At 45.4% G+C, this 21,127-nt stretch overlaps 1 protein-coding gene and 1 non-coding gene across 5 annotated transcripts in view; one reads left to right on the plus strand and one right to left on the minus strand.

Annotated features, from left to right (window-relative positions):
• LOC121291757 (zinc finger protein 271-like) overlaps positions 1 to 18,248 on the plus strand; it is a 55,921-nt gene extending 37,673 nt beyond the window's left edge. The window contains exons 1-2 of one of the 4 annotated variants that reach the window (XM_041213276.1): positions 2,815 to 2,855; positions 3,824 to 7,789. In XM_041213276.1, the coding sequence (XP_041069210.1) occupies positions 3,916 to 5,535 (1,620 nt within the window). In that variant the 5' untranslated portion in view covers positions 2,815 to 2,855; positions 3,824 to 3,915 and the 3' untranslated portion in view covers positions 5,536 to 7,789. Of the gene's footprint in view, positions 1 to 2,814; positions 2,856 to 3,823; positions 7,790 to 12,599; positions 12,636 to 15,044 lie in introns of those variants that run through there. The other 3 variants (XR_005946067.1, XR_005946066.1, XM_041213277.1) reach the window with 3 other exon arrangements.
• trnar-ccu lies at positions 10,351 to 10,423 on the minus strand. The gene has a single exon. It is a non-coding gene; the product is annotated as a tRNA-Arg (tRNA).
• Positions 18,249 to 21,127: the final 2,879 nt, after the last annotated feature.

The raw sequence follows: 21,127 nt of genomic DNA on the forward strand, positions 1-21,127 counted from the left end.
GAGATATGGCTGTGAAAGCGGGTTTTAGTAAACACCTTGTCAAACACTAGGAGAGAAATGGAAAGCAATGAAGGTGAACAAGGCAACAGAGAAATCCGGAAATCTTGTCGCAGAGAGGAACAGAACTTCTTCAAGGAGGTAGGCATTTCTTGAAGAGCAGTGGCAGTCAATTAAACACAGAGATAAAAACAAAAAAACTGCGGATGCTGGAAATCCAAAACAAAAACAGAATTACCTGGAAAAACTCAGCAGGTCTGGCAGCATCGGCGGAGAAGAAAAGAGTTGACGTTTCGAGTCCTCATGACCCTTCGACAGAACTTGAGTTCGAGTCCAGGAAAGAGCTGAAATATAAGCTGGTTTAAGGTGTGTGTGTGGGAGGCGGAGAGATAGAGAGACAGAGAGGTGGAGGGGGTTGGTGTGGTTGTAGCGACAAACAAGCAGTGATAGAAGCAGATCATCAAAAGATGTCAACAACAATAGTACAATAGAACACATAGGTGTTAAAGTTAAAGTTGGTGATATTATCTAAACGAATGTGCTAATTAAGAATGGATGGTAGGGCACTCAAGGTATAGCTCTAGTGGGTTTTTTTTTTATATAATGGAAATAGGTGGGAAAAGGAAAATCTTTATAATTTATTGGGAAAAAAAAGAAGGGGGAAACAGAAAGGGGGTGGGGATGGGGGAGGGGACTCACGACCTAAAGTTGTTGAATTCAATATTCAGTCCGGAAGGCTGTAAAGTCCCTAGTCGGAAGATGAGGTGTTGTTCCTCCAGTTTGCGTTGGGCTTCACTGGAACAATGCAGCAAGCCAAGGACAGACATGTGGGCAAGAGAGCAGGGTGGAGTGTTAAAATGGCAAGCGACAGGGAGGTTTGGGTCATTCTTGCGGACAGACCGCAGGTGTTCTGCAAAGCGGTCGCCCAGTTTACGTTTGGTCTCTCCAATGTAGAGGAGACCACATTGGGAGCAACGAATGCAGTAGACTAAGTTGGGGGAAATGCAAGTGAAATGCTGCTTCACTTGAAAGGAGTGTTTGGGTCCTTGGACGGTGAGGAGAGAGGAAGTGAAGGGGCAGGTGTTGCATCTTTTGCGTGGGCAAGGGGTTGTGCCATAGGAGGGGGTTGAGGAGTAGGGGGTGATGGAGGAGTGGACCAGGGTGTCCCGGAGGGAGCGATCCCTACGGAATGCCGATAAGGGGGGTGAAGGGAAGATGTGTTTGGTAGTGGCATCATGCTGGAGTTGGCGGAAATGGCGGAGGATGATCCTTTGAATGCGGAGGCTGGTGGGGTGATAAGTGAGGACAAGGGGGACCCTATCATGTTTCTGGGAGGGAGGAGAAGGAGTGAGGGCGGATGCGCGGGAGATGGGCCGGACACGGTTGAGGGCCCTGTCAACGACCGTGGGTGGAAAACCTCGGTTAAGGAAGAAGGAGGACATGTCAGAGGAACTGTTTTTGAATGTAGCATCATTGGAACAGATGCGACGGAGGCGAAGGAACTGAGAGAATGGGATGGAGTCCTTACAGGAAGTGGGGTGTGAGGAGCTGTAGTCGAGATAGCTGTGGGTGTCGGTGGGTTTGTAATGGATATTGGTGGACAGTCTATCACCAGAGATTGAGACAGAGAGGTCAAGGAAGGGAAGGGAAGTGTCAGAGATGGACCACGTGAAAATGATGTCCTTGTCCTCTTGTCCTCACTTATCACCCCACCAGCCTCCGCATTCAAAGGATCATCCTCCGCCATTTCCGCCAACTCCAGCATGATGCCACTACCAAACACATCTTCCCTTCACCCCCCTTATCGGCATTCCGTAGGGATCGCTCCCTCCGGGACACCCTGGTCCACTCCTCCATCACCCCCTACTCCTCAACCCCCTCCTATGGCACAACCCCTTGCCCACGCAAAAGATGCAACACCTGCCCCTTCACTTCCTCTCTCCTCACCGTCCAAGGACCCAAACACTCCTTTCAAGTGAAGCAGCATTTCACTTGCATTTCCCCCAACTTAGTCTACTGCATTCGTTGCTCCCAATGTGGTCTCCTCTACATTGGAGAGACCAAACGTAAACTGGGCGACCGCTTTGCAGAACACCTGCGGTCTGTCCGCAAGAATGACCCAAACCTCCCTGTCGCTTGCCATTTTAACACTCCACCCTGCTCTCTTGCCCACATGTCTGTCCTTGGCTTGCTGCATTGTTCCAGTGAAGCCCAACGCAAACTGGAGGAACAACACCTCATCTTCCGACTAGGGACTTTACAGCCTTCCGGACTGAATATTGAATTCGTCGTGAGTCCCCTCCCCCATCCCCACCCCCTTTCTGTTTCCCCCTTCTTTTTTTTCCCAATAAATTATAAAGATTTTCCTTTTCCCACCTATTTCCATTATATAAAAAAAACCCCACTAGAGCTATACCTTGAGTGCCCTACCATCCATTCTTAATTAGCACATTCGTTTAGATAATATCACCAACTTTAACTTTAACACCTATGTGTTCTATTGTACTATTGTTGTTGACATCTTTTGATGATCTGCTTCTATCACTGCTTGTTTGTCGCTACAACCACACCACCCCCCTCCACCTCTCTGTCTCTCTATCTCTCCGCCCCCCACACACACACCTTAAACCAGCTTATATTTCAGCTCTTTCCTGGACTCGAACTCAAGTTCTGTGGAAGGGTCATGAGGACTCGAAACGTCAACTCTTTTCTTCAGGAAACTCATGTTGTTCCAGAAATATTTGGATTGGCTGTGAGAGACGTCAATCAGAGAGCCCACCCACGCTGCCCATTCTCTCCTCTTCCTCTTCCACAGCTGGTTCACTTCCTGTAGGGACTGAAAACCAAGTGAGGAGATGGTGAGTGAAGGAACAGAATTTATAATAATTACATCACATAATATCCACACTAATGTTCAGGCAGTCTGACTATCCTGTGGGGAATCAGGTGTGGAAATGCCCCTTATGCTGTGTGAGAAGATCCAGCTGAGAGAGCTGTTTACTGGATGCTTTGTGCTGAACTGTTTGACTGGAGCTGTGTGTTGGATATTGAGTGTGTTTATTGGAAGCATTTCCCTTCTGATTTACAGGCTGAGTTTTGTTGATGGGTCATTACTGAATATGAGAAGGTGAGGTGTAATTATCTGGGAGATGCAGAGACACATTTATTGAAATGTCTTTTAATGCCTTCTTTAAAGATTTTACCTGAAGGCCTGGGCCTTTCCCAAAAGCCTGGGCTTGGATTTGATAGTTTTGCCCAGTGCTGTGGCTGATAGCTGAATTTGGGATGTGTAGTCTGAGCGAGTGCAGTGTATCTAATTTCCCAGGATAAACCAGAACCCTTCAATCAGCTACACTGAAGCAATATTTTCCTTAGCTTCGAGCACTTCCTGTCCAGTGTGTTTTCTTCAAATAAATTTGGAAAACAATGGGAGAAATTTCAAAAGCCCCATTGAACTGACATTTCTCCTGAGTGTTTTTTTTATATTAAACACATACTCTAAGCGTAAAACTGGTCTTTGCCAGCACGACTGAGCCCATAGTAAATTGCTAGCCTGTTTTACACTCCACCCGAGTCTTTTCCATCTTACAATTCGCCAGATGGCGCCCGTGAAGGTGGGCAAGTGGGTGGAGGAAAGCAAGTAGCCAAATTGTCTAACCAGTGTCTCTGGTGGAAACAGAGGATGACAGCAAAAAGAAAGGACTTCCATCTGATCCCCACACAGGGGAATAGCAGACTGGCATAATCTGTAACTGAGGAGTCAGCCCCTTCAGCAAAGGAGGAGAGGGAGTTGGAGGAAATCATGTTTCCTTTTCCTGTTTTACAGAAGGATTGCACCATACTACACCAGAGAATACAGAGAGGATAGACACCGCAGACAGATCCTGACCATCACCCAAAGAACAACTGCACAATTACATGGATGAGAAACCATTCAAGAGTGAGGTCTGCAACCAAGCCTGCACACAGTCATCGATGTTCTTGAATCACCAACTCATTCATGTAGGTCAAAAGCTCTTCAGCTGCGAGGTGTGCAACAAATCATTCTCAAAGTCATGGAACCTCCACATGCACCAACGCATTCACACAGGGGAGAAACCATTCACATGTGAGGTGTGTGACAAATCATTCTCGCTGGCATCGACCCTCCGTGTACACCAACGCATTCATACGGGCGAGAAACCATTCCCTTGCGAGTTTTGCAACAAATCATTCTCCCAGTTGACCAGCCTCCGTGCACACCAATGCATTCACACAGGCGAGAAACCATTCTCCTGCGAGCTGTGTAACAAATCATTCTCCATGTCATCACAACTCCTCATGCACCAACGCATGCATGCTGGGGAGAAACCATTCACATGTGTGGTATGTAACAAATCATTCTCGGAGTCATCGAGCCTCCGCAAACACCAACGCATTCACACCGGGGAGAAACCATTCACGTGCAAAGAATGCAACAAATCATTCTCGGACTCATCACACCTCTGCAGACACCAACGCATTCACACTGGAGAGAAACCATTCACATGTGATATGTGTGACAAATCATTCTCAATTTCATCGACCCTGCGGGAGCACCAACGCATTCACACCGGGGAGAAACCATTCACGTGCGAAGTGTGCGACAAATCATTCTCGCGACTTACGAACCTCTGCGCACACCAACGCATTCACACCAGGGAGAAACCATTCACATGCAAGGTGTGCGAGAAATCATTCTCATGGTTAACGAACCTCCGTGCACATCAAAGCATTCACACAGGGGAGAAAGCAGCCAAATGTGAGGTGTGTGACAAATCCTTCACACAGGTAAGAAGCCTCCTGCGACATCAGGCAATCCACAAAGGAGAGAAACCCTTCAAGTGTGAGGTTTGCGATAAAGCTTTTGTGAGGTCTTCAAGCCTCCTGATGCACCAGAGGCTTCATACAGGAGAGAAACCATTCAAGTGTGAGGTTTGCAATAAAGCCTTCACGGCATCTTGGAGCCTCCTGAAACACCAAAGGAATCACACAGGGGAAAAACCCTTCAGGTGTGAGGTTTGTGAGATGGCTTTCACCCAATCCTCTGATCTCCTGAGACACCAGAGGATTCACAGAGGGGTGAAACCCTTCAAGTGTGAGGTATGTGACCGAGCGTTCACACGGTCATCTACGCTTGTGCAACACCAACGCATTCACACAAAGGAGAAACCATTCACATGTGATGTGTGCAAAAAATCCTTCACCCAATCATCGACACTTGTGCAACACCAACGCATTCACACTGGGGAGAAACCGTTCAAGTGTGTGGTGTGTGATAAAGCCTTTACAAAGTGTTCGAAGCTTCTGGTCCATCAGACAGTCCACACAGGGGAGAAACCCTTCAAGTGTAAGGTGTGTAACAAATCATTCACAGAATCAGCGACCCTTCGCATACATCAACGTATTCATACAGGGGAGAAACCATTTACGTGTGAGGTGTGTGACAAATCATTCTTTTGGCCTTTGGCCTTCCGCATTCACCAACGCACTCATGCCAGGGAGAAACCATTCATGTGAAACCATTCGTATGAGACCATTCATGTGAGAGGTGCGTGACATATGATTTTCACATTCATCAAACCTCCAGAGACACCAAAGCATTCACACAGGAGAAACCATTCAACTGTGAGATGTTCAACAAATCGTTCTTTGAGTCGACATCCCCCCTGCTCCATCACAGGAATCACACAGTGGAGTAACTCTTCAAGTGTGAGATTTGTGATAAAGCTTTCGTGAGATCTTCAACCCCTCACCCCCCCCGGGACACCAGGAGGTTCACAACTCTTCAGGTGCAATGTTTGTGACAAGGCTTTCACTGACTCCTCCGATCTCCTGAAGCACCAGCAGATCCACACTGGTGATAAACCATTCAGGTGTGAGCTGTATTAGTAGTCAACATGTACCCTGATCCATCAACGCACCCACACAGGGAGAAACCCTATCGGTGTGAGTTCTGTAATAAAACCTTCATACAGCTGTCAGATCTGGAACATCAGGGAACCCACATGAGAGACAAACTTTTCCAGTGTGACGTGTGACAGGATTGTTTCACCTATTCCTCTCTCATCACAAACTGATGTCTCCACACAGACTTGGAACCGGGTCACCTACTTCTGTTGCACTGAGAGTTGTCTGTGTTGTTTACCCTCCAGTGTTCACACAGGGGAGCTGTCGTTCCAAAGCACTGTCTGTCTCAGCAGTGTCTGTCTCGAACCTCTCCTACTATCACTGCAGTAGTTTCAAGAAAGTCAATTTAATCAGATCACCAAAAGAAGATATCAATATGCATAGAATGTCCTGCTTGTGCACGGATGTCACTGTGTCTCTGGGAGGATTTCCTCACCATAGGAAGTAGGCGATTCAGGAGAATGTGTGTCAGGATTCTCCGTAATCTGGACAAGAGGGAAATCCTCAATAATTTCCACAGTGTGATTTATCTCCCTTCTTAAAGATAGTTACAATTGTCACATTCCTGAAGCCGGAGAGAGTCCTTTTTCCTACCAAATCTGTAGGATGAGTTTATGGAGTCTTGATGTGAGCAGAAGCCCACCAGCTTTGAAGACCTCAGCTGGAATACCATCGGGGCCACAGACTTTGTTGTTTTTCATCTGTTTGATTGTTTGTTGCAGCTCTCCCATCAATGGTGACTCACCCATGGATTCTACCACAGGCACTGGGGGATAGACTGGAGGGTATCAGCTGTCACTGTGGATTCATGGTTGAGGAGTTGTTCAAAATGTTCTTTCCAGCGTTAACAGATGGCATTATCATCCTTAAGAAGAAAAACACCATCCTGGGAACAAAGGGGATTTTGATGTCCACAGATGGCCTCGGTGACTTCATAAAAGCTTCACATCATGATGATCAGCATGTTGAGCCTCTCGGGATTTATTTTCCCATCACCTGTCATTTCTTTATCTTCCAGATTTGTTTTTGGGCATCAGCCTTGAGCTGTTGAGATGCTGCCTTCTTGAGTTGTGACTGTGGGTTGTTCTGCCAGACAATGAAGGCCGATTGCTTTTGCTCCAGGAGGTCACTTATTTGAGCATCATGTTCATCGAGCCAGTCCTGGTGACGACGATGCTCAAACCCAATGGTCTGGGCACAGGAGTTCAGTACAGCTGACTTTATTTGATCCCAATGTTTGGGAATTAAGTTGATGTGTGAAGATTTTCCACATTGGTCGTGAACTGCACCTGGAATTCCTCTCTTCGGTCGGGCTGTTTTAGGGCTGAGATATTGATCTTCTTCCTCTTAGACTTTTGGACATTGTGATGTCTTGGTACTGGGTGGATGTTCATCACTGATCGAACAAGTCGATGATCTGTCCAGCAGGTATCAGCCCCCACATGGATCGAGTGATACAGACATCACTTAGAACTTTGACTTGGCTTTAGACCTTCCAGAGGAACCTCCGACATGGTCTTTGTTCCCAAAAAAATCCAAGAAAAAATTTGAGAACAGCACCAGGAACTCTTCATTCATTGTTGTGGTCAAAGCATTTGACTCAGTAAATTGCGAGGCTCTGTGTAATCCAATGATTTGGATGTCCAAGAAACTTCATTATAATCCTGCAATTGCTTCATGATGATATGACTGCAACTGTCTTGAGTGGGAGATCTGAAACAGAAGCCTTCCAAATCCGGGCTGGTGTCAAGCAAGGCTGTGTGATAGCCCCCACTCTATTTACAATCTACCTGACAGTGACTATTCACCTCATCAAAGATCAACTGCCCTCTGGTGTCAGTATTAAGTTCCATCTAAGATAAAGGCAAAATACTGTGCTGCTGGAAATCTGAAACAAAAACAAAAAATGCTGGAAAAACTCAACAGGTCTGACAGCATCTGTGGAGAGAAAGACAGAGTTAACGTTTCGAGTCTGCTGAAGAAGAGTCATACGGACTCGAAACGTTAACTCTGTCTTTCTCTCCATAGATGCTGTCAGCCCTGCTGAGTTTTTCCAGCATTTTTTGTTTTTGTTTTTGTTAAATACCATTTAGATGGATAACTCATTTACCTTGGTCATCTCCACGCCAAAACTAAACTGACCACCATAGATACACATGATCTACAGTTTGGCGATCACTGAGGTGTCCACTATGCACCAGATTTGCAAACCACTCTCAATCTTTTCAATTCTGCATGTGGTTGTATGATGGAAACGAACTAAATCCTGTGCCACTAAAGTGCAGTGTAATTTCTGACCATTGGAATTGGGAGCCAGACTAAAGCACAGGGATTTTAAAGAAACTTTTGTCTGTTGTATTCTGAGAGAGTTTCCTCTGATGTGAGTGTGTGTGTTAGTAAAGTGAGCCAGCTCTCAGGAGTGGATATGGGGTAGAATCAGACACTGCTTTAGTTGAAGTGAATTATAGACAGATCCTCTTCAGGTGATGGATGTTTGACTAATGCCATGGGGAATGTTTGTACTCTGCTGTCTGGGCGGACTACTATCCTGAGTATGGTGAGGGAGTGGGGGTGAGTCTCTATGGACCTGAGCTACCTCAGCCCATCATACCTCGATGTACTAACAGTGTGATATGTTCATCTAACACTCTTCCAAGATTCATTTCATGTTCTGGGAAGATCTTGAGTCATTTTCACTTGCTTTATTAATTTGGTTGATTCAAGGTTTGGTGTGAGCTGAATATTGTGTTGTTGTTTGTCTGCTGTTTTATCAATCTTCTGTATAGATTTATAACTCACAATAAATTCACTTTTTAGCTTAAATCAAGCTACCTGATTTGTCACTTAATCTATCAACGTTCCTTTGCAACTTTTCACTCCCATCTACATTACAGTGTCACCTAACTTAGTGTCATTAGTAAACTATCCTATACTATTCCTCCATCAAAGTCATTGATCAGTATAATGAAAAGCTGAGTCTCCAGTACAGATCCCTAGGGAACACCACTGGGCATATCCTGACAATCAGAGAACATTCCCTTTATCCCTCCTCTCAGTCTCCTATCTCCCAAACAAATTATCAACCCATGTCACAAGGTTCCCTCCAATTCCCTGCACGTTCATCTTGGTGAATAATCTGTGCAGAACATGATCAAATACCTTCTGGAAGTCCATATAGACAAACCTCCATAGACCCTGTCCAGCATGTTAATGATCTCCTCAAATTGTTTTATATAATTGATCATGTTGGATACAATGACTTGCTGCAAAAGAATGCAATAACAGCTATAACGACCCAGAGAACATGATGAACATAAGAAATAGGAGCAGGAGAAGGCCATTTGGCCCCTGCTGCACCATTCAATACAATCAGGGCTAATCTACCTCAAGCCCATCTTCCCACACTATCCCCATATCCCTTATTCCCTCAGCATCCAGAAATCCATCAGTCTCGGTCTTGAATATATTCAATGACTGAACATCCACAGCTCCCTGGGAGAGAGAATTCCAAAGATTCACAACCCTTTCAGTGAAGACATTTCCCATCTTAGCCCTCATCGACTGATCTCGAATTCTGAAGCTTGAATTACAGGTCGAAACAAACCTTCTGCAGCAACAAACCTCCAAGTGTCAGCTAGAGAGTGATATTTCCATTGTCACAGTCAATGCAGTTCCCTTTCCTTCACTTAAACTGGTTGTGCAGTCTCCTGCCTCACACTGACCCCGTTTATAAACTATTGTGATGTCTGATCTCACTGGGATGTGCAGTGTGAGGGTGAGGCTTGTCCTGTGATCACATGGTTTGACCCATCCAGTTAAAGGGCCTTCACTTTGATTGTCTCCTAACAATGATATTATGTTGTTGTATACATTTATAGCAACAGGAGGACATTCAGCCCCTCGATTCTGGTCCCAATTTAATTCCATGATGCCTGATCCGTATCTCAAATCCATTTCCCTGCCTTTTGATCCTGATCCCCTGACACACTTTGGGATATCAGAACAGGAGGAGGCCATTCAGCCCCTGAAGTCTGCTCCACCATTCAGTTCAATTATGGCTGATTTGTATCTCAACCCCAATTAGTTCCATATTCCTTAACACCCTTCCCTGATATAAATTTCTCAATTTTACATGTCAGTTTTCATTTCAAAGCAGTAACTCTGTTTGGGATGTTGGGCAAACTGAAGACAGGAGTTAAAGGGACAGTATTTGCCTGGACACTGGAGGTAACATTGTTCTCTGAATGTTGGGCGGTGCACAGCTTGGGAGAAACATTGCATTAGTTTGTGTCAGTGGGAAGCCAGTGAGAAGGGGGCTGAACAGGAACTACTCAGATTGGTTGAGAAGTTAAACAGAAAGTTCCCTGACTGTCACACTGTCTAGAGAAGGAGATTTGACAGTTGTATCTGGACCAAACTTTACACTGCCCCAGATGGGACTTGAACCCACAATCCCTGGCTTAGGAGGCCAGTGCCTTATCCATTAGGCCACTGGGGCTGGACAAGATGGGGGTTTGGTGATTGTAACTTTGACCCTTTGTCTCGATGTAATCACTGCCAAATTTGATGCCTTTCTTTTCATCCACAACCAGATTGGATCAATTCCAAACATTCCAGTCATGAGCTGACAGGATCAGGATTTGCTTTTTGTGTGTTAGTAATTAATGCTGGCAAAGTGTAGATTGTATGTGAGAAGCAATTGTCTATCCAGAAGTTTCCTTGCTTGTCCTGTCTCGAAGTTTCAGTGATTTCCCCAACCCAGATTCCCAGCCATCTCCTTGACCTCACTGTCTCACCCGGTCTCACGACTCTCATCGTATCAATCACAGAGAAGGCCACCTCTGATCACTTCCATGTGTTACTCAGCACCCACATCCCCCTCCCACATTTCAGCTCTACCTCCTTCTGTATCTGTCCCTGGAAAAAACTACTCCCCAATTCACTAACAACTGCACTCTCCAAATCCCAACTGTCTAGGCCTTTGGGCCTCTGTTCACCACAACATTTCTGCAGATCCTGATTTACTCATCCCCACCCTCACCTCCACCTGAGATGCCCGAGGCCCCAATAAAACCATTCCCCTCTCTCACTCTGGCCCTTTCCCTGGGTACAGACTTCATATCCACTCCCTTAAGTCCAAGAGACACAGACTTGAAAGGTTATGGCGAACAACTGGTTAACTATCCACTGCCGGTAGACATCCAGGGACAGTTTAGATGGAGCTTAATTCTGTATCTAACCCGTGCTGTACCTTCTCTGTGAATGTTTGATGGGACAGAGTCAACATGGACAAGTTATTCCATCCCCATTTTAAATGTGGAGAAGTTATTTCTTCAAGTTCATATCCCAGTGTTTTTTAAATGTGATGAGGGTTTCTGTCTGTGTCACCCTTTCAGACAGTGAGGTCCAGACCCTCACCACCCTCTGGGTGAAAAAATTACTCCACAAAACCTCTCTAATCCTTTCATTAATTAGTTTAAATCTCTGCTCCCTGGTTATTGACCTCTGCTCAGGGAAATAAGATTGAAACAATCCCATCAGCTGCCTCTGCCACTTCCCTCCCTTCCACTAGCCCGCCTGGACAAACTTCCATTAATGCTCCTCCCTGCCCTAGCCCTGAACTCACATCTTTCTCTAGTTTCTCTCCTATCTCTCCTCATGTCCTCTCTGAGCTCATCTTGTCCATGAGACCCACCTCCTGTTCCCTCGACCCTCTTCTCACTAAGCTGCTGATCACCCATGGTCCCCATGTTAGCCGATATTGCTCATGCTTCTCTTCAGATGTTGTCCCTCCTTTAAATCTGCTCTTATCACCCCTCTTCTGAAAAAAAAACCTTGATCCCTCCATCCTTGCAAATTATCATCCCATCTCCAACCTCCCTTTCCTCTCCAAAGTACTTCAACGTTTGTCACCTCCTAAATCCTGGAAAGGGACATGGAGTCAGGTGAGAGGTCAGGGGTGAAGAGCAGAGCGAGGGGCCAATCAAGGGTGGGTGGCATCAGGCGATGGGCGAGAGGCCAATAGAGAGGTCTGGTGAGGAGTGAGGAATCCCTTCCAAGTCACTCCGACAGCCACAGAGTCAATATCCAACTCACAGTTACTCCCCAGACACAGCTTGCAAACTGAGTACAGTCATTTCCTGAGCACTGAGACAAGCTCCCCTCTCTGTTGCTCTCTCCTATGCCCCCCTTCCAATGCCCCTCACCCTCATGTGCACACTTCTCTCCTGTGCCCATCTTTCCTGTGTCCCTCTCTCCTGTGTATGTGCTGATCTCACCACTGCACATTATCACTGCCTTGGATGTTGTGGGTCTTCCTCTTCTGATCTGCTGTCAAACACATCTGAGGCTACACATCCCACTCTGATGTTGTCAGTTTGAAAGTGTCCGAGGATGGAGAATGTTATTTCCACACTAGAAATCTCTGTCAAACATTTACCAGGGGAACTGAGACAGCAGCTGCAATAAGTGAGGTTTTATTCAGATGGGACAATGACAAGTTTAAATCACCACCTGATCTGCTGCTCAAAGTCGCCTCCGTTTCACTGGTCAGTTTCCCAGCTTCAGGAAACTCATGTTACTCCAGAAACATTTGGATTGACTGTGAGAGACGTCAATCAGAGAGCCCACCCACTCTGCCCATTCTCTCCTCTTCCTCTTCCAGAGCTGGTTCACTTCCTGTAGGGACTGAAAAATCAAGTGAGGAGATGGTGAGTGAAGGAACAGAATTTATAATAATTACATCACATAATATCCACACCAATGTTCAGGCAGTCTGACTATCCTGTGGGGAATCAGGTGTGGAAATGCCCCTAATGCTGTGTGAGGAGATCCAGCTGAGAGAGCTGTTTACTTGGTGCTTTGTGCTGAACTGTTTGACTGGAGCTGTGTGTTGGATATTGAGTGTGTTTATTGGAAGCTTTTCCCTTCTGATTTACAGGCTGAGTTTTGTTGATGGGTCATTACTGAATATGAGAAGGTGAGGTGTAATTATCTGGGAGGTGCAGAGTGTCTGAGGATTCTTACTGATTTCCTATTGTTGAGTTCTGTGTGTGTGTTGGGAACTGGTTATTATCCTGTGGACTGTGAAAGGTCAGTTCTGTCTGTGGTTTGGGATCTGGATGTTTCCTGTCTTTTCAATTCCTTTTATGACCTCTCACCCCCTATCTTTAAATTTTGGAGAGGGTACAGAAGACATTTACTAGAACGGCTCCAGGATTGAGGGATTGCAGTTACGTGGATAGACTGGAGAAGGTGGGACTGTTTCCTTTAGAGCAGGGAAGGCTAAGAGAAGATTTTTTAGAGATGTTTAAAATCAGAGTAAATAAAGAGAACATCCCAGAGATGTGAAACTAAGTTCAAATCTGGACTCTAAAGGATACCCAATGCTGCTCCTGACATGTCTATATACTGGTTTGATTATAATCATGGAATGAGGGCTGTGCTGGGCTGTGAGATTGTGGTGGAATACAATCCTGCTGCTGCTGATGGCTCACTGTACCTCATGGATACCCAGTTTTGGGATCTGTCCTTAGTCTCCTTCCCTAGTGATGATTAACATGGTGAAGTACTCTTTCATCAGTTGGGAGGGGAGTGGTAGTTTTCCTTGAACTTATTTGACCTGAAGCAATGAGACTCCATGCCATCAATATTGAGACTTCCCCACCTGCCAGTGGGATTGGACATACCCAGGGATGATGACGGAGGAGTCTGGGATGTTTCCAGATTGATACGATTCAGTGAGTATCACTGCTACTTGACCAGTCTGTGGGGCAGCTCTCCTCACTCAGATACTTGTCCTCAGACCTTAGTAAGAGAGACTTTACAGATTTCACTGGGCTGAGATCACCCTAATCTTATTCTGACACAATGCCAGGATTATCCAGATCTGATTTTCCTCTTATTATTCGACTTTTTAGTGATTGTTTATCATTGCTTGTGAGGCCACTTCAGAGGGCAGTTCAGAGTCATCCATGTTGTGTGGGACTGGAGTCACATAGACCAGACCAGGCAGTTGTAGCAGGTTCCCCTCCCTGAAGGACAATATTTGGGTTTTTAGGACAACCTGAAAGTTTTCATGTTTTTATTATGATTCTGTTCAAAAATTCCAAAATTTATTAAATTCAGTTTCACAACATGGAGTGGTTGAGGTGAATAACATAGATACCTTTAAGGGGGAACTACATAAGCACATGAGGGAGAAAGGAGCAGAAGGATATGCTGACAGGGTGAAATGAAGAGGGGTGAGGGGAGGCTCATGTGAAGCACAAACACCAGCATGGACCAATTGAACCGAATGGCCTGTTTCTGCACTGTAATTCTATGTATGTAACTTTCCGTGGTTGGATTCAAACTCTCAATCTCTGGATTGTTCATCCATCACCAGAGCAATTTGGTTGTCATAGCTGGAGACACATTTACTGAAACATCTTTTAATGCTTTCTTTTAAGATTTTACCTGAAGGCCTCGGCCTTTCCCAAAAGCCTGGGCTTGGATTTGATAGTTTTGCCCAGTACTGTGGCTGATAGCTGAATTTGGGATGTGCAGTCTGAGTGAGTGCAGTGTATCTAATTTCCCAGGATAAACCAGAAACCTTCAATCAGCTACACTGAAGCAATATTTTCCTTAGCTTCTAGCACTTCCTGCCCAGTATGTTTTCTTCAAATAAGTATGGAAATAAGGGGAGAAATATCAACATCTCTACTCCATTAACATTTCTCCTGAGTGTTTTTTATACTAAACACATACTCTAAGGGTGAAACTGGTCTTCACCAGCACAACTAGAGCTCATAGTGATTTGATAGCCCATTTTACACTCCGCCTGATTGTCTTTTCCATTGTCCTCACGGTGCCTGGGAAGATGGTGGGAGGGGTGGGGGCATGGTTGCAAGAAAGTAGCCACGTTGTCTGCTCCTGGTCACTATCCAGTGTCCCTGCTGGAAACAGAGGGTGTGTGACAGTCAAGTGAGGAAAAAGAAAGGACTTGCATCTGATCCCCCACATAGGGGAATAGCAGACTGGCACTCACTGTGAAACAGTCTCTAACTGAGGAGTCAGTCCCTTCAGCGAAGGAGGAGAGGGAGTTGGAGGAAATCATGTTTCCTTTTCCTGTTTCACAGAAGGATTGCACCGTACTACACCAGAGAATACAGACAGGATAGAGACTGCAGATAGATCCTGACCATCACCCAAGGAACAACTGCACAACTGTGGGAAGACATCCAGTCCCTTCACAACATTGCTCAACACAGAGAAGATTGGGCAGTGAAACCAACATCTGGAAATCAGTCGGGTCAGGGGAGCTTTGACATATCATCAGTTCTGATTCGTTCATCAGTCATCAACGCTTGTGAATCACCGACGCATTCACACTGGGGAGAAGCCATTTAAGTGTGAAGTGTGTAACAAAAGCTTTACACAGTCATCAGGCCTGGTGAATCACCAGTGCATTCACACAGGGGAGAAACCATTCACATGCCAGGTCTGTGACAAATCATTCTCACATTGATCTCCCTTCCGAAGGCATCAACGCATCCACAATGGGGAGAAACTGTTCAAGTGTGAGCTGTGTGACAAAGCCTTCACAGACTCATGGACACTTCTGAATCACCAACACGTCCACACCGGGGAGAAGCCTTTCAAGTGTGATGTGTGCGACAAATCACTCTTACACTTATTTCATTTCAGCATACACCACCGCATTCACACCGGGGAGAAACCATTCAAATGCAAGGTGTGTGACAAATCTTTCTCACACTCATCTTACCTCCACGCACACCAGCGCATTCACACAGGAGAAGCCATTCCAGTGTGAGGTGTGTGACAAGAATTTTGCGCGATTATCAATCTTGGGGCATCACAGGCGCATTCACACAAGAGAGAAACCATTCACGTGTGAGATATGTAACAAAGATTTTGCACAGTTATCGGACCTGGTTAATCACCAGCGCAGTCACACAGGAAAGAAACCGTTCAATTGTAAGGTGTGCGACAAATCATTCTCGCAGTCTTCGAACCTCCATGCACACCAACGTACTCACACAGGGAAGAAGCTGTTCACATGTGAGGTATGCAACAAATCATTCTCAAAATTATGGAGCCTCCAATTGCATCAGAATGTACACACTGGGGAGAAACCCTTCATATGTGAGGTTTGCAATAAAGCTTTTGTGACGTCCTCAACTCTCCTGATACATCAGTAGTTTCACACAGGGGAGAAACCCTTCAGGTGTGAGGCTTGTGAGAAGGCTTTCACCCACTCCTCTGCTCTTCTGAAGCACCAGAGGATCCACACAGGGGGGAACCCTTTCAAGCATGAGGTTTGCGACCAAGCCTTCACACACTCACTGTCCCTGGAAACAGCAACACATTCACACAGGAGAGAAGCCGTTCAAGTGTGAGGTGTGTGACAAAGCCTTCAGAAAGTCATTGAACATTCTGTTTCAACTGAGGATCCACAAAGGGGAGTAACCCTTCAAGTGTGAGGTTTAGAATAAAGCATTTGTGATCTCTTTGGCTTTCGTGGAACCAGAGGATACACATGGAGGAACATATCTTCAGCTTCCATGTTTGTGACAAGGCTTTCACCCACTTCCCCAATTCCTAATGCACCAATAGATCCACACTGGTGAGAAACTGTTCAGGTGTGTGACAACTCACACAAGTCAACACACTCAGGGGTGAAACCCTATCGGTTTGGGTTCTGTAATAAAGCCTGCACAGTTGTCAGACCTCCTGGAAACATCAGCGAACTCATGCAGGGGGTAAACCCTTCCAGTGTGACATGTGTCAGGATTGTTTAACCTACTCCTCTCTCACCATACACCAACATCTCCACATGGACTTGGAGTCGGGTCACCTCTGTTACACTGAGAGTTGTCTGTGTTGTTTACCCTCACACAGGGGAGCTGTCGTTCCAAAGCACTGTCTGTCTCAGCAGTGTCTGTCTCAAACCTCAATAGTTCAATCATTTCAAGAAGGCCAAATAAACCTTTGACCAGATCACCAAACATCACCAAGACATCAATATGTATAGAAGCTCCTGTATAAATTCAGCATCCTTTCAGTGCAGCTTCAGGTACAAGTCATTCACTGACTCTCACTCTGACTAAGAAGGAAATCAGATACTCAGTGGTTAGAAAGATTTCAGCTTCTGATCTACCAGCACAAGCACCCGGGGAAGGAGCCATTCCTGGGGTAGTAGTGGAGGGACTTCAATTAGCCTTAGCATCTCTGGGAGAATCAGCCAGGGATCCCGTTCCTCATCAGTGACCCCAGCTGGGAAGTCTGGGGGAGGGCAGGATGTGTCTCCGCTGTGACAGTCTCCATTGTCTCACAACATTCACTGCCTGGGTCTACACATGCTGAATAGCCACTCGAACAGAGCACTCGAGGCCAATCAATGTCCACAGTCTGTGCTCCAGGTCAGTACCTTGAGGATTGGAAGGAATGTGAGAGGACAACAGCTTGTATTTATAGAGCACTTTAATATAGTCAAACATCCCAAAGTGTTTCATAGAGACATAATCAGAGAAAAATTAACACTGAGACAAAGAATTAGGAGGGAATGACAATAATATGGTCAAAGAGGTGGGATTTAAGGAGGGACCTAAAGGAGGGGAGGGAGATAAAGATGTAGAGAGGTTTAAGGAGGGAATACTAAAGATCTGTTAGCACCCAAGGTGCATCTGTTACAAGCACTGAACTACCTCCTCTTTCACCATGATCTGTGCAGCATCTTCTTCCTTGGTAAAGACAGATACAAAGTATTAATTTAATACCTCAGCCATGCCCCCTGTCTCCATGTAGAAATCCCCTTTGTGGTCTTCAATCAGCCCCACTGCTCTTTTTACTACTCTTTTAAATGCTTATTGAGGACTTTTGGATTCCCTTTTATGTTAGTTTCCTATCAATCTTTCAGTCTTCTTTGTGACCCCTGTGCAGCTGATCCAGCTGTGGTGCAATGGACTTGGCTCTGGCTGCACTCCAGATGAACCATCACTTCCATCAGTATTCAAAACTGAATACTGGTCAGAGAGTGAGATACACTCAGGAACTCCTGCGTTTCCTGCCTTCCTGACATCTCCACTGAAAACCCTAGCTTGAATTTTAATGCTAAGTCCCCTGTGCTGGTAAAGTGAGCCAGCTCTCAGGAGTGGGTATGGGGTAGAATTGGGCCCCACTTTAGCTGGTAATTTTCAAATGGTTTGTTATTGTGGCTAATTCTAAGTTTGGTGTAAGCTGACTATTGTGATGTTGTTTGGTGTTTTACCAATCTTCTGTGTAGATTTATAACTCACAATAAATTCACTTTTTTAACTTCACCCAAACCGTCTGATTTGTCAGCATGGTGTGTTCCTATTCACTGAAACACTCAGGAGCCTTCTTGAACCGCTGCAGTCTATATGGTGTAGGTATACCCACAGTGCTGTTAGGGAGGGTGTTCCAGGATTTTGACCCAGCAACAGTGAAGGAACAGCAATATATTCCCAAGTCAGGATGGTGGGTGACTTGGAGGGGAAATTCCAGGTGGTGGTGCTCCCATCTATCTGCTGCCCTCAAACAGGTCAATCAGCAGAAACTTGCCACTCTCATTATTCCCATCTGGGGCTGTGGTCATGCTGGTTGGTACCAGCTTCCTGGGTGATGTTTAATAAACCAGTGTTAAATATCCTGAATGTTTGATGTAACTTACATATAAAATTCCTAAATTGTGGGTTCAAGTCCCACTCCCAGGACTTGAACACAAAAAAATCATGGCTGACACTCCAGTGCAGTACTGAGGATGGAAGCGATTACAGAGATAGGGAGGGAAGAGGCCATGGAGGGATTTGAAAACATGCTCAAAAACATCACTAAACTAACACTGAGCTTTCCAGGAAAGAGTGGGTTATTCCTTGAGTTTTATTCCTGACAGACTGTTAGAACTATGCCTAAACAATAGAACTTTCATGAGTGAATGAAAGCAGAATGGTTAATCAGCAGTACTGATTGATGACAATCCCTTAAGATGTCCATTCCAGCTGACACAGGGACTTTACCACCTTTCACAGCTTCATACACCTGCTCCTTTAGCTGTCCAGAATGCTTCCAGCCTGGCTCAGGACAGTTGTTGAAACATGCAAAGGCTATGGGCCCTGACAATATTCCAGCAACAGAACTGAAGACTTGTGTTCCAGAACTTGCCACGCCCCTAGCCAAGCTCTACATTCAAGAAGCTTGATACCATCCAATGCAAAGCAGCCCGCTTGATTGGCACCAAGTCCACAAACATTCACTCCCTCCCTCTACAAGATGCACTGTAGGAATTCACCAAGGGTCCTTCAACAGCACCTTCCAAACCCACAACCACTACCATCTAGAAGGACAATGGCAGCAGACACATGGGAACAAAACCACCTGGAAGTTCCCTTCCAAGCCACTCACCATCCTGACTTGGAAATATATTGCTGCTCCTTCAATGTCATTGGGTCAAAAACCTGGACCTCCCTCCCAACAGCACTGTGGGTGTACCTACACCACATGGACTGCCGTGGTTCAAGAAGGCAGTTCACCACCACCTTCTCAAGGGCAGTTAGGGACGGGCAATAAATGCTGGCCTAGCCAGCGAAGCCCACATCCCATGAACGAATTTTAAAAATTGGTGAATTTGGAGAAGTTCAAAATCCACGCACATAAGAACATAAGAAATAGGAGCAGGAGTAGACCATTCAGCCCCTCAAGCCTGCTCTGCCATTCAGTAAGATCATGGCTGATCATCTTGTGTTTCGATTTCCATATTGCCATCTAACCCCGATAACCTTAGATTCTTGTTAGGCAAGGGAATCTATCTATCTCTGCCTTAAAAAATTCAATGACCCCACCTCCACCACCTTCTGAGGCAGAGAATTCCAAAGTCGCACAACCCTCAGAGAAAAGATCACTCCTCGTCTCTGTCCTGAAAGGGCAATCTCTAATTTTAAAACAGTGCCCCCTAGTTTTGGACCACAAGAGGAAACATCCACCTTGTCAAGGCCATTCAGGATCTTGTATACTTCAATCAAATCACCCCTCACTCTTCTAAACTCCAGTGGAAACAAGCCCAGTCTGTCCAACCTTTCCTTATAAGACAACCCACTCATTCCCGGTATCAATCCAGTAAACCTCCTTTTAACCGCCTCCAATGCATTTACACTCTCCCTTAAATAAGAAAACCAAAACTGCATAGTATTCGAGTGCGATCTCATCAATGCCCTGTGTAACTGAAGCATAACATCCCTACTTTTATGTTCAATCCCTCTCGTAATAAAGGATAGCATTCCATTAGCCTTCTTAATTACTTACTGTACGTGCATACTAACTTTTTGTGACTCATGTACCAGGACAACTAGATCCCTCTGCAACTCAGAATTATGCAGCCGTTCTCCATTTAAGTAATACTCTGTGTTTTTGTTCTTCCTGCCAAAGTGTACAACTTCACATTTTGCCACATTAAACTGGCATCGGGGAGGCAACATAGCTATCTGGACTCTCACAAGAACCGTGTCAATCCCCCTCACTATACTATCCCCTAATACCACTACATTCCTTTTAGCTCCCTCGCTTGAATGGCTTCCTATATCGCAGTACCATGGCCCATTAGCTCATCCACCTTGCAGACCTGGCTTTCATCCACACAGGTTGTGAGCATCTCAAAGCTGTTTGACAATTGCAAAGTCTGAGCCCTGTCCACTACTGTCTGCTCAGTCCCATTGCCTGCCTCACTGACAGTCACTTCCTCCAGTCCCTCACTCCTGACCAAAACAGATGACCCCCTTCTAGGAGGTGTGACTGTCTTCTGGAACAAAGTATCAGGTATTTCTCCCTCTCCCTTATGTTGCGCAGTGTCTGCATTTCGGCTTCCAGGTAAATTATCCTGATCTGGAATTCCTCAAGCTGCTTACTCTTCCTGTAGACATGTTTGTCATGGATCGCCTTGGCATCCAAAATAACCCATATCCCACAGCTGCAACATAACACCTGCCTCGCCATTCTAACTTATAATTAGTTAATTTACTTTAATTACTTTCTTCCTATGTATGCTACAATTTACTGTGTTTACTGAATGCAAGTACCACTCACAACTAAAGGTTCTATGCTTAGCTACAAAGGTAAGTGTTTTAGATGTTTGTTTAAATTACTGAATTTTTAATCTTTATTGTTTTATTTTAGTTTTCAAGTTTTC

This window comes from Carcharodon carcharias, chromosome 19, assembly GCF_017639515.1.
Source record: "Carcharodon carcharias isolate sCarCar2 chromosome 19, sCarCar2.pri, whole genome shotgun sequence".
In the NCBI taxonomy this organism is placed as follows: Eukaryota; Metazoa; Chordata; class Chondrichthyes; order Lamniformes; family Lamnidae; genus Carcharodon; species Carcharodon carcharias.